The 13,945-nt window shown below is 45.0% G+C and overlaps 1 protein-coding gene across 3 annotated transcripts in view; it reads left to right on the top strand.

Moving 5' to 3' along the window:
* Positions 1-10,948, top strand: part of znf385c (zinc finger protein 385C) — a 165,002-nt gene extending 154,054 nt beyond the window's left edge. For 2 of the 3 annotated variants that reach the window (XM_080487170.1, XM_080487171.1), the window contains exons 6-10: positions 452-829; positions 1,819-2,006; positions 4,496-4,594; positions 6,320-6,409; positions 9,555-10,188. In XM_080487170.1, coding sequence (XP_080343296.1) covers positions 452-829; positions 1,819-2,006; positions 4,496-4,594; positions 6,320-6,409; positions 9,555-9,785 — 986 coding nt within the window. In that variant the 3' untranslated portion in view covers positions 9,786-10,188. Of the gene's footprint in view, positions 1-451; positions 830-1,818; positions 2,007-4,495; positions 4,595-6,319; positions 6,410-9,554 lie in introns of all 3 variants that reach the window. The other variant, XM_080487172.1, reaches the window with a different exon arrangement.
* The last annotated feature ends 2,997 nt before the right edge of the window (positions 10,949-13,945 follow it).

Raw genomic sequence — 13,945 nt, 5'->3', positions numbered from 1 at the left:
CACAAGATGTTATGTAACAACAGTTGAACGCTGATTAGAAAACACTTAGCATGGGGTCTGCAAGTTCACATTACTCACACTTTTATTAGTAGTAGGAAAACCACTGGCAAAATATATGAATAAACTAGATTGGAATGGAATGAAAATGTTTTATTATTCTCAGGGAGAACGCTCCGTGTCTCTGACTGTGACTGAACAGCCTCGTTTAGCTTTAAATAAGTTGTTTTAACAGTGGTAGGTCGTCGATTCAGGTGGGACGCAGCCACCGCCTCGCACGGAAAATGACATTGTTTACTATCTTTTAAGGGTTTTTTATAGCAAAATCAAACTTTTATCACTGAGAACTGTTTGTGTTCTTATTGTAAATGACCTCTCGCACCGTCTTTAAGAAGCTGGCGTTAAAGAAATGACCGTTTGCTGATGTTCCCTGTTGTTTGTCCTTCCTGTGCAGGTGTCCAGACCGATGTGGAACCGGCCGCCCTGGAGGCGAAGCTCGAGGAGAGCCCCCGGAGCTCGGTTATGCTAACGCCAGTGTCTGAGATCTCCTCCGCGGAGCTGGTCACTCTTTCCCCGCCTCAGATTTCGCCTTCCTCGCAGCTCTCGGAGACGGCGTCGGACACCAGCGCCCCCGAAGTCCCCGAGGCCGCCGACGCCACCGAGGCCCTGGGGCCGGCCGGCGAGCCGGCGGGCCGCGCGGACACGTTCAGCACAAATGGTGAGCCGGGTGCAGAAGACGACAAGGACCCCAAGAAGAGCAAAACTCAACTTCATTGTCCTGTTTGTAAAGTCACGGTCAACTCCGTCTCCCAACTGGAAGCACATAACAGCGGTAAGAGTCGACGCTAAAGGAGGGAAGGAAGTGTTTTGAGAGGTTTGGGCATAGGGGCATATTAGGATAAGCCTCGTTTCCACTGTACAGTAAGATACAGTACGGGTTCTCGTGTGTTTCCACTGATTAAAGTTGTGGATAGTTTCTAAAGCCGCGGTCCCACCCCCGCTGTTTCTGCCGGGTTGGAACACTACGGTTCGGGTTTTTGTACGGCCCCACTGACAAAGTTGTGGACGGTATGGTTACAATTCTTCGTCACGGGTTACCTAACACGACGTACCTCATACATAGAAGCAACAACGCAGCCGTCTGCTGATTGGTATTGTGGCCATTTTTGTTCACGCCACTACTGTTGCATAATGGCGTCACATACCTGCGTCATTCACAACTCGGACTACGTATTAACAGTACTCTCTATGGTGTGACCGCGCAACACAGTTTGGTTTGGGTGCGCTTTGCCGTACCACACCATACCATCCCGGCTTGCCCGGCTACGGCATCGTACAGCTCGATGCAACCGCGGCTAAAATGCCATACCCAACTGTTACCATTTTTCGTAAACCTTCCGTTAAGGGAATCGGTACGAGTATGAGTTCTAAAAAGTACCCGTACTGTACCGATGTGCCGTCTGCTGATTTGAATATTTCATTGGCCGTGCAAACCCTCCCGTTGTTGTTCACATATGCCGCTTTGCACAAACTGGTTGTTTTATTAACTCGGTTTTTAGAAATGCCGGCGCGCAAATTCTTGACAACCCAACGACAAAAGGCCACGATAAAAGACTAGAGTACGTCCTCCATTGTGTTCGGTGCTGGTCCATAACCTACCTACGTCGGCCATTCCCAACGCCACCTACATTTTAGCCGTACTCTTGATGGTGGAACAACGCAACAGATATGAGTCTGGCTATGCTTTGCAGTACCGTGCAGTACTACGTATAGGAAACAAAGCTGTCATTTCGTTTGACATCTGTTCAATCCCTCCTCAAGGTACAAAGCACAAACTAATGCTGGAGGGTCACAGTGTGCTGCCACGGCGCCGAGGGAAAGCGGTGGCGGCTCGCGCCAGCTGCAAGAGCAAGCGGCTGGGGAGCAAAGGCAGCGTCGGGGTGCCCAACAAGAGCTTCCAGTGTGAAGTGTGCGAGATCTTTGTGAACTCCGAGACCCAGCTGAGCCAGGTACGATACGCACACTGCATGTCAGACAGAAGACTGTCTTGCTCTGTGCAAGCTGGAGACCAAAAATAATATTCATTTAAATGATTTTGGGAGAGAAACACATGAGATACAAACCAGAAAAAGGTTTGTTCTGTTGTGTTTTGTTACTCCCACTTGCTGCAAAGCTCCAGTTTGTTCCATTTTAGTGTCACCTTTATGGTCACCTCTCTATTCGTTTCCTACACCGCTTTATCCAATAGGCAGCGACGAGGCTGAAGCCCATCAGAACTGACTATAGACAAAAGACAGCATGGACGGGTCACCAGTCCATCCGAAGAAAAACACACATAGAACGACTGTCACACTCTGTGTCGTCAATTAACCTCAAACATGTCTTTGGATTGTGGGAGGAAACCACACAAGCACAGGGAGACCATGCAAATCCACATAGTAAGGCTTCCAAAGCTATTTGTGTCCATATAGTCAAATAAAAATGTGCCAAATTATTTCGAAAGTGAAACACTCTTTCCTCTAAGTAAAAAAAATAAAAACACAGCCGTTGGTCGTTTGTTTGTTTGCAACAGTTTAATATCTTAATATCGAAGAATTCCATTGAATCCATGACTCTAAAGCAATGTAATGTTGCATCTGTTTCTAAATGCTAACACGTTAATTATGGCCTGTATGATGCTTCCAAAGCGAGAAGGGTCCCTGGTTCGATTCCAGGTGTGGGGTGTGGAGTTTCCTTGTCCATGGCCTTTTCAATGTGTACGCTCCAGTTTCCTTCCCACAATTCACCAACATAACTTCCAGTAGAACAGACGGCAGGCCGCTGATTGGCCGGAGCGTCACAACACACATGAGTCAAAAGGCGGCTCATTCATCCCGCCATTTTTTTTTAAACGCAAACAGAAATCAACTCCGTGGAACAGCAACAATGTGCAGGCGTTTTTTTGTCTGCTGGCCGACCAGAGGATTCAGGAGCTCGACGGAGCGACTCTACGAGTGTCAGGAGGTCTCTGAGCCGCAGTGTTTTGGATTGACTGGTTTCCCTGTTAACTGGTGACCGGCTTCCTCGAGCGTCCCCTTTTCACAGCAGATGTTAAAAACCCGACATTGTCCTGGTTTAACCGAATTTCATTAAAGCTTAAAGTATCGTACCGTTTGTTTGTCCTATTTTAACGTCAGCTGCTGCTAACGGCTGGTAGCAGAAGTCACCAGTTGACAGGGGCACCAGTGAAACCGAAACACTGGACAGTGAAGCATCACATCGGGGGTGATGAGTTGTGTACAATGAGGAAAGCTCAGATGACTCCGCCCATGCCAAGCGAGTCAGGAGCGAGTAGAAAAAGCACCATAAGACACATTTAGACTGATTTGTGGACAATATTTGAGAGGATAAAGGAATACGACACAGTGGCAGCACGTGAAGGTTTAAAAATGACGTTGGCCTTATTGAATTTATGGTCCCGTCGATGGTTTTTGTTGTAAAGTAAGAAAGTAGGAGGACAAAAGCATGAAGCCCCACCTCTCAGGGACTTCTCTATGTTTCCTTCAAGTCGTGAAGTGGGGGCTTGGGAAGGTCTCGCAGACTTGTTACGGCGCCAGAGTGTCTCTGATTTTTGTTCAAAAAGCCGATCAAGTGTTGACTCTGCAGGGAGAAGCACTCCAGCCCAATCACGACAGGCAGTGGAGAAATCGTTGCATTATTCCACCTCCACAGACAAACGATGTGACTTACAGAATTAATCAGGAAACAAAGCTGCCGCCGCGCAGTTAGCAATTAGCTTCGACATGAGCAGATTGATAATAAACACCGAACCTGGATCACGCTGACCCGTAATGTCACAATTACAACAGCGATGATGATGTGTATTACAATGATAAATATGATTAACGAGGTTTTAAAGACCTTACTTAATCTAAGAGACGATTTTAACGCTGCCCTGATGGAGGAAATGTGCGCGAGTGTAAATCAAAGCAGCCGTTTCATTTACAGCCGCATGAATGAAACCGCTGAAATGAAGGCGGCTGTAAAGAGAGCCCAGTATATTCAGGCTGCTCTTTCCATGACAGTCGGGATGTATCTTTCACTTATTACCGCGGGCCACTTAATGCACCCTTCAGTATTTATTCTCTTACATCTGCACCCGGCCAGGTCTTTGGCTGCGGTGGGATCTGGGGAAAGAGTCGCGGCGTTCTGGTTAATGTGGCTGATTTAACCTTCTAAGTGCATCCCACCAGTGTTATGTAAACACCTCGCGTCCCGGTGGGAGTTGCAGCCGCTTCACAGGAAGCCAGAGGAGGAGCGCAGCGGCGCTGCAGAGTAATGTGATGTCATTTCCCTGCACTTCGGTCGGACTCCATGTGTCTCCATTAATAATTCAGCAGATAACATTTGAAGTTGTTCCACCGTGGTACAACAGATGCTTGTTCGCTTGCTAATGTTTCTTTTTTCTTCTACTTCTTCTTCTTCTTCTTCTTCTCCTCCCGTCTTCTGGTCTCGGCAGCACATGAATAGCAGAAGGCACAAGGATCGGCTGGCCGGCAAACCACCCAAACCTAAATTTACCCCCCACAGCAAGAGCCAGCCGAGCTCCAGCTTAGCGGTAAGTCTCAGCAGAAAGACACAGACAAACAACACACTGTCATCCCAATATGCCTATGTACACACACACACACACACACACACACAAACAGGCACTCGAGGAAGGCAAACAGAGCGTAATTGCCTTTTGCTTTCTGCAGATATGCTTGAACATTTGGCAAAACTGGAATACGTTCAGTCAAATTTGTAAACTAATGCATTTTTAAACACCCGCTTGAATTTATCTCTGTTGCCACTAACTGATGTGACCCCTGCCACGGTACACACAGTTAAACACACACACACACACCCACACACACACACACACAGACTCGAGGAAGTGTACTCGTGTGGCTTTTCCTTTGACATGAGGCGTTTTCACAGGTTTATCCAGATCATAACGTTCACCCAATAGTCACCTTAACCCCTGAAATACATGAGCGCTGGTGTGGGAGCTCACAAGGCAGGTCAGTCCGCTCAAAGAGAGTAAATAAAACACACACTCACTCACGTCATCTTGTCAGAGCGTGCCTTCTTCATTCCCTCACCCCTCACCCCTCACCTTCATCTTAACCTTCACAACTAATCTACTGATGAGGACCGGTTCTGACACACACATGGAATAACACACACACGACTCAGAGTGTGTGCTAACTCTGGGAAATGATAAGATTTCTTTACAATTCGGATTCCATTTTCAATTCTGCTTAACGATTCAGTTCTTTATCGATCCTCATTTGGAAATGGACCCTGCCGTGTTTACAACGGAGGACGAGCTCACGTGTTTCTGCATGACGGTCGAATTTCCTCCCTTTGATGAAACATCCACTCTGTTGTCGTCCTTTAACCTGAACGGCACTTGTGCCATTTGGACGCCGTGTTTCCTGCCGGCTGCACTGCTGATTGACGATGTGGTTGGCGTCCACTGGAATCGATAACTGTTTGCCAAAAACTGGCAAATGATTCCACGGAACTGAAACACTGGGAACGGGTTCTCATTAAGAACCGGTTGTTGAGTCCCATCCCCAGTGCTAACGGATGTATTACCAGCATGCAATGGGATTCACAACGACTAAACATTTTTCCATATCATTGTTAATACGTCTGTTTTCTAACACATTTGAGAAAAAAAAAAAACTGCTGGGATTATATCAAGAAGCATTTTGTTTCTCAGCCGGCTCACCACAACGTCTGTTTGCCGATTCTATGAATACTCCTCTACTTATTTGACCTTGTTAGTTGAGAAAGATTAGATTTAATGTTCCGATATGTTTCATGACGTCTTCACATCACATGTCATTTGTATATAAACCCCTAATTTGAGTTCTCTCGTTGGATCACCTGCTTAAACGCTTGCAAAGCAAAATCCGTCTCCCGGCGTTGAACCCTCAGCCTGCCCTGGCCCGTGAGTAACCTCGGTGTGTTCGGTGTAGCGTGCGCTGGTGTTTCGGGCCCCACAGAGAGAGCTCTACACCACCACACACATGCATACGGATCACATTGCACGCCACCGGGGGACGTCTATATCTTGGTTAGGCAGCACGCGCCGTCGTGGAGGTTAAGCACACTCTTGTTCTCGTTGAGTCCCCCGACCGCTGAGACGCTTCTAAAACAGTCCTCGTCTCTCCCTCCTGACTACAGCAGCCTGAATCAGCACTCCAGATTAATCACCTGTCATATACACTTCTCCTCCTCCTCCTCCTCCTCCTCCTCCTCCTCCTCCTCCTCCTCCTCCTCCATCCTGCAGAACGTGAGATGGAGTGGCTATGCAGGTGTGGCTGTGTCCGCCATGAAGAAAGCCTTCAGCCAGTGCAACCTCACCTCGCTCTCCTCGCAGGTCAGTGGGACTCGGGCTGGAGAAGCTTCGGTGTGGCTGAAGTTCAGGCCTGGCCGGTGGGGGCGGGAGACTGAGCAGAGATCCTGGGGAGATTCTGTGTTCACTTCACTTTACTGCTCTTAAACGCCAGCAAAAGTTAGAAAAATCTGATTAAATTTGCAAAAAAAAAAAACCCTTGCAGTTTGTCCACCGAGCTTTTTAAAATAAATAAATAAAAAAATAAATCCAACCAGAGATTGAAATTCTGTCATGTATACAAGTTCTTTATGAGCCTGAAATTTAATTAAACAAACTGCGACAGAATTAAATCCTCATTTAAATTCTTGGTTTGTTTTGTGATTATTACACTAGTGATTATGTGTTTTATTTTTTTTCCGCTAATTCAGAATTTAAAACAGTTCTCTGCAATGAGTTTTGATTATTAACTGCAGTTCGGCTCCATTGGATAGAAGAAAAATCCTAAATATTTTTTTTGTTTTAATCTGCAATCATCATTAATATCGCAGTAATGGTTTTCCACTGAAAACTTATTTTATCTTGACTTTATTTAACTTCTGTTACATTAATTCTGTCCTAAATTGTGATTTAATCAAAATAATGATTTTTATCTCTATTTCCAGGACTTTAAAAAAACCACATTATTTTGAAGGCTCATTCAGAATGAAGGAAGATATCATTTCTCATAAGCTGAGCTTATGAGCAGTGAATCAGGCCAGTCATGACACAAACCCACGCGATTCTTAAATAATTCTGTAAAAACCCCAAAGCTTCTGTGGTGAACGACAATAAGAACATTGTTGAAACATAAAACGGAGGAAAAGAAGGAATTTTCCTCCCACCTCCCTCTGAGGTCGGCGTAAAACCTGAAAGGATATTTTCTGAGTACTCCAAAACATATTTGAGTACATTTGTTTGTTTTTAACCATCTGGTATTATCCGGGAACCCGTTTCATTTGGTCGGGAGAAAAGAAGTCTTCATCATTTATTTTATTTTTCTGAGGCTTCATATGTTTATTTTACCCTGGGAATTATAAATATACTGCAATGAATGTGAAGGTTGTCTACATATATAGGTGCATCTAGCGTCACCAAAAACTCTTCTACCTCTACAATTTATAACATATAAACTAAAAAGTTTGAGCTTTTTTTTATAAGAATCTTCATCTCTATTATCTGGTAAAACCCACAGGAAAAACATACGATCCTATTTAATACCCTAATGTCTTCGATTTTTTTTTTTTTTATAATTCCTCAGCTAAGATGTTTGACATTTTAAATTCAAATGTAATAACTCGAAGTGTCGATGTTTGAATATAATGATTTGCCGTTCAGTTGTATTCAGTTTTTTTGTCCTTGTAATGATAAAAGTGGGAAATGTTCACAAATATTATAAGAAGGACCGACGCTGCATTGTGGTTTTTATTTGTGTCATTGATGATATTCATGCATTGGTGGTTTAGTTTAGTTTCCTTTAGTCTTTGTGAAAATAAATAGAATACAAAACAGAACAAAAGTTAAAAAAAATTCCTAATGAGAAGCAGCAGGAAGAAGATTAAACTTATATAGTCTGCCTCTTTATCACAATTAATTTTCCATTGAAAATTAAAAGCAAAGAGCAAATGACAAACAATCAAAATGCCTACAAAGCCACAAAACACATTCAAATATCACTGGTGAGTAAAAAAAATTTACCTTTGGAAGAAAAAATAAAATCCCAACTCCCCTTTTTAATATTGTTGCGCTTTTGCATTACTTCACTTTATTTTCTACTTTATTTCACCTTTGTTTCGACGGAGCCTGTCACGTGTTGCGGCGTTTAAACCATCCAGTTGTTGAGCAGTTTTAGAGTTTTATATGAAAAGGAGGCTTTTGTAAAACACATCCACACGTTTAAAAATCAAGAATAATCCTAACTTACGACCTCCACAACACACAACGTTTTCTCATTCAGCTTGAACAACTCAATCCAAAGGCGGGCGACTGAACGGCAGCCTTGAGCACATCAAAAGAAATCCGCCAGTTTAAATGCGGCACTTAAAGGAAACCGTGCGAAAGAAGAAGAGATGCGAGGCGAGATCAAGAAAACTGTAAGATAAATCTCCATGTCTGCGGCGCTCAGAGGCTCGGCGAAGCCCCCCCCCCCGACACGACTGTAAAGGGGCTTCAGCTAGCCCGGGAGCCGGCGCTATTGATCCACTGAGCGGCGTTCCAGCTCAGCGTGGATCTAACCTGAAGGAGGCATCAGAAGGAAACCTCGCATATCATCTCACCGCGTGCACTCTTCTCTGAAATTCACAAATAAGAAAGAAAAAAAAAAAAAAAAAACTAAATTTGCCTAAACGAGCCAAAGTTTGGAAACGAGTGCAGTGATATTCGGTGACACCTTTAAGAGACGGTAATGAAACGCTGGAAAATCACAGGCTTAAGTCGTTGCGTCTTACTGTGGGGTTTTAGAAGACATTTAGGATTTTCAAAATAGAAATAAGAAAAAAAAATAAATGGATCAAACAGAGCAACCCGATGGAGCAACTCGGATCAATGCAGAACCCAAATAAGAACATTGTTTTTGCCTAGATTTTAGCTATTAACTAAAAAGTTGCCACATCTGTAGTACTACTATCCTCAAATAAAAGTAGAAAAATAAATCAAATTTCTTTTTTTTTTCTACTTTCTTTTCTTTTTTCCCCATTATATCTCATTTTAGACTGACGTTCATCTCTTTACTTTGAATAGATTCAAACCGCAGCTTCTCTAATGGTTATTAAAACACCTCCTCTCTTGATCGCGCATAGAAATTAGTGCTTAAAAACCTTTGCTGGCTCTGAACAGCTGTAATACCTGCCAGTGGCTGACTCATTGAAGAAACACAACTTTGTACACAATTGCTGTTTATGGTGTTTTTAAAAAAAATGAAGAACTATGTGTGCCTTACCTTTTGAAGGTTTTCTTCCATGTCTGCTGGCAGCGGGGGGGTTTTATTTGCTTATAAAATGAAACAAAATGTGTATTTTGCCCTCGGCTGCTTTTGTAAACAAACTGTACGTCTTTGATGAGCGTTCATGGTGCATGAAAGGCGTCGGCTCTGGGAAACCCTTTCCTCGGTAGACGCCTTCTTCTCAACACGTGTCCCTCCTGTCTCCTCCAGACCAAACTGGCCCTGCAGAAGCAGCTGGCCAAGAGTCTGGCGACCGGCTTCCTGCCCGGCCACCTGACCCCGCCCACTCTGTGCACGGTGGCGACGAACCCGCTGGCCCTGCGCCACCCGATGGGCACCACCGCCTTCATCCAGACCCCGTTCCTGAGCCCCGCCCTGTTCCGGCCTGCCCCCGGGCCGCTGCGGGCCACACACACGCCCATCATCTTCTCTCCTTACTAGAGACTCCGCCCCCCCCCCCCCCACGACCCCCTTCCCCTGGTCCGAGTATCCACCCGTCGTCCCTTTACCAAAAACCCTCCTCCAGTGTGACCCACACGCCCCAAACTATGCAGCCCCGCCTGACTCGGCACGGGAAGAGTGCACAAGTCCTGACGCTCCGCAGGCTCTCGGCTCCGGAGCCGTTCTTATCGTAAAGGCCAAGTTCCCCCGTCATGCCTTCTTCCTGCTCCTCCTCCTCTGACCTCAGGAGCAGCACAGGCCTTCCAGACACTGACTGGTGCGCTGAGGCCGCTTTTATAGCCATCTCATGGGTCAACATGGTTTGGATTCTGGATATTATTGTGTAATTTATTAGAGAACAAATGTAGAACAAGTGTAGTTGTATGTTTAGTGTGGTTGCCACAAAAAAAAAAAAAAAAAAAGGTCCCTTTACTTGATGCTCTTTTTGTAAACTTGTTGATTTGGAGAAAAGCTCCACCGCGGGTCATTATAAAGCAGCTGAACCCGAGCCATAACTGTGTGGCTGCACAGGCCAGTCTGGTTTAGTCAGTATTTTGAACAAACGAGCGATTATCAACTGCTTGTTGCGGATCACTCCGTTGCTGCGTCACTACGTCACTACGTGCTGTTTGTCCATGTGTTCAAACCCCTGTTGCACCTGCAGCCCTCTGCCAAATAGTGCTCCCCAGGCCTTTAAGTCCCATTCCCTCTGACTCACACTCACATCTTACTCATTGCCCCGCAGAATTATTCCTTCCTCCCTGTCTTGCCTATGATTAAGCTCTCATTAAGGTCCAGAGAAGGTCAGCTTGTCAACTCCACTTTGTTTCAGTTTACAAATCTGTCCCCAGTATTTTATTTTATTTTATTTTTTGCTTGAGTGCTCCATTCCTGCAACTCAGAACATCATGTGCTCATGGCATGAGGCCCTTTTTTTTTTTTTTTTTTTAGACGTCTTACGGCGACAAGCATTCCCCCCACACCCACCCACCCACCCACCCCCTCACCCCCACCCCCACTGTCATCACCTCTGTGTTGCCCTTGATTTTCTCTGGTGTTATCTCAGCGTGAGATGATGAGCGGCAGGGAACGCGTGCCCTCCCCTCCCAACACACACAGATTGAAAACACAATGGAAAACTTGATGGGATTTCAGAGCTTGATAAAAAAAAATAAAAAATAAAAATAAAAGTTTAGGTGGGGGGGGGGGGCCGCTTAGCCTGCGTTTGATTGACATTCAGTTTGTAGCGTCTGCGCGCAGCGTGGGAAGGAACAAAGCACAGTACCATGGCAACCGCATTAAAAGCACCTTAAAACAGATTTTTACTTACAAAAGCAATTGAAATTGTGTTGGTATCCATCGTTTTCTTTTTGTTTTAGCTCTTGATGTACGTCTTACAATCCCATGTCAGTGAGAAGAAGAAAAAAAACAAAAAAAACCAATCAGGTGAGAGCGATCGTCACCTTTAAAGCAATACATTCGGTATGTTTATGTTTATGATGTGTTTTCAGTGTATTAATGGCTTTTATCTATTCTATACTGTACACACCTGTACCAATGTGTCGTGTGCTTCAACATATGTGACTGTGGGGGGGGGGGGTCATTTCCAGCTGAGAGAGGGGGGCTTCAGGATGTTTCTTTTAATCTTTTATTTTTTTATTTCAGTGAAGCAGGAGGAAGTTTGTGTGACTTCCACTGGGCAAAAACATTTTTGCGTCATTGTGAAGTGATTCGGACATGCTCGCGTGTCACCCACCCCCCACCCCCCTCCCCCCCCACTCAGAATATCTGCTGACATTCCCCCAAAAGCAAACAAACTCTCTGCGAGGTCTCGTAAGGACTCGGCGCACAGGCATCATCCTCCCGTCAAACACCCGCCACATCATGTCCTCTTGAATTACAGTAACACAGCGAATCCTATGCATCTCTCATTGTGCAAAATGTGTAGTTGTGTGCGACGCAGCAGCGCCATCTGTTGTGCTGACCCCGTAACTGCCATCCAGTGCTAGTGCTTTTGACAAAAAAACAAAAAAAAAAAACAACCTCTCATCATCTGATGTACATTTCTGTTGAAGGACATGTAATGTGATTACCCCCTCCCCCGCCCCCCAGTCACTCTACTCAGTGAACCAGCCAGCCTTTAATCTTCACTGTTTGTTTGTTGGTTTGATCGCTCAGTGGGAGCTCTGACCTAAAGAACTGAAACTTTTCTTAAGAGAGTAAAATAAAATAAAAATTCTAGATTAAGGCAAATTATATGTAGAAATCATAGAGTAACTATAGAGATTTTACCAGAGTTGTTATCTGTATCATAATGAACTGCTATTATAGAAGAGAGTAGATTATGTTATTGTAGGCTCTGTACAACATACAGGGAAGGGGAAAAGTTCTGCTTTGCTTTTCTTTTTACATTTGCTTATTTTACATGGTTTTACCAAGATGTTTTGGTTTTTTTAAAGTACAAGAGAAAAGAAATATTTAAAACAAACTTTTTTTTGTTGTTTTTATTTGGGAGGGAAATTAGCTTCTTTTTTTTCGTTCTTTTTCTTCTTGTTGACAATGACTGATTTAATAGTAATAATGTTATTCAAGGCCTTCCTGGAGAAAATACCCTACAGTCACATTAGCCAGGCCTTCTCAGGGGTGACCGGTTGAGCAAACATGACCATCCATTCAGGGTATCCCTCCACGGCTCCAGAGAGCAGGAAACACTGTACACGCGGATGGATTGACAAATAAAGACTTTGAAAAAAAAAAAAATTATTAAAAAAGGACAAACAATACTTTCAGTGCTGTACGTTTGAGAGGAAAAGGGATGGTTTTTGGTAAATAAAGCTTTTAGAACTTGTTACAAAAAGCAAAGGATTATGTAATTATCTGTGTGTGCATACGTGTGTCATAAAGTGGGAAATAGCAGCAGGCCAGACGGCAGCGCTTTAATTCTGGTTTGAGTAATAGTGTTATGTGTGTGTGTGTGTGTGTGTGGGGACGTGAGAGAAGTGACAGAAAGCTCAGTCTCATGAATAAACGGCGACGGCATTAATGTTCAGATTTAGACGTCGCGGCGGTTCATGTTTTCAGTCAAGGCTTGAAAACGTTGTTCAGTTCATCGCAGGTGAACCGGCTCTGATTCAGGATCTCAGCCTCCGGAAATGTGGAAAAAACAACAACAACAAAAAAAACAACATTTTGTGTGTGATTTTGAGTTTGCAGGTACGACTCTGCCGACAACATCCTCACAGCATGTTTTCTGCGCGGCGTCCCGCCAGCTCCCCATTTCCCGGCTTTTCAGGAACAACTTGTGACAGCTGGACAGGCGCGCAGCCAAAGATGCGGCGGCGAGAGCAAATGGAAACCAGTTGACGCTGCCGTGTCTGTGCTGAGCTGCGCTTCGCCGCCCACCGAGGAGCGAAGCACTAATTCACCTGAGTGGCTGCTGCGCTTTAGCGACGGGCTAATCTTTATCTCCAGAGTGGTCTCCACAGATGGCCAATACAATAGATTGGACTGGCTCCAGGGACTGCGGGAAGATTTGAAGCGAAACAATGGATCCTCCTGAATGGCGGCGCTCTCCCCTGCTGGACTCGGCATCGACAGTGTGTTTGCCAGGATGTCCGTCTCTGTGGTGCTGAAACTAACCGTGGTAAAGTCTGTGCACTGGTGAAACGCGACAAACTCCAACTCCGCTTTCACTTTTAGTTAGTTGTGCAGTTTTCTTGTCTGGTTTCGACGAAGAGGCCTTATGTTACGTATTGATTTGGTCATTTCTGCCTCTGGCCGAATCGCCGCCGCCGCCGCCGTCCTTTGTGGAGCAGGTAGATAAACACGACATCCAGTTCAGCACCTCCTGTGGTGCCAATCAAAGCACAGCCATCGAATCCCCCGCACACACCGAAGCTGGCGATGCGGGAAAAAGAGGCCGTGACCTTGCCATGACACTGGTGCAGCCGCTGTATTGATCCTTGATCGTATCTGATTGCTCTCCAAGGAGGAAGTGACACCCACTCCCAATGTCAGGCAACACGGCGAGAGGTACCCCGTTATAAACAATCCTTGTATGTGGGAGTGGATTTCATCGCACACGCCACCTGGGGAGTAATAAAAAAACATTGTTCCCTTCATGTCATTTTAGAAATTTAAATGACAGTTTATCATCGTAA

Source organism: Lipophrys pholis, assembly GCF_963383615.2.
Source record: "Lipophrys pholis genome assembly, chromosome: 19".
In the NCBI taxonomy this organism is placed as follows: domain Eukaryota; kingdom Metazoa; phylum Chordata; class Actinopteri; order Blenniiformes; family Blenniidae; genus Lipophrys; species Lipophrys pholis.
This window is presented reverse-complemented; position numbering and strand designations above follow the sequence as displayed.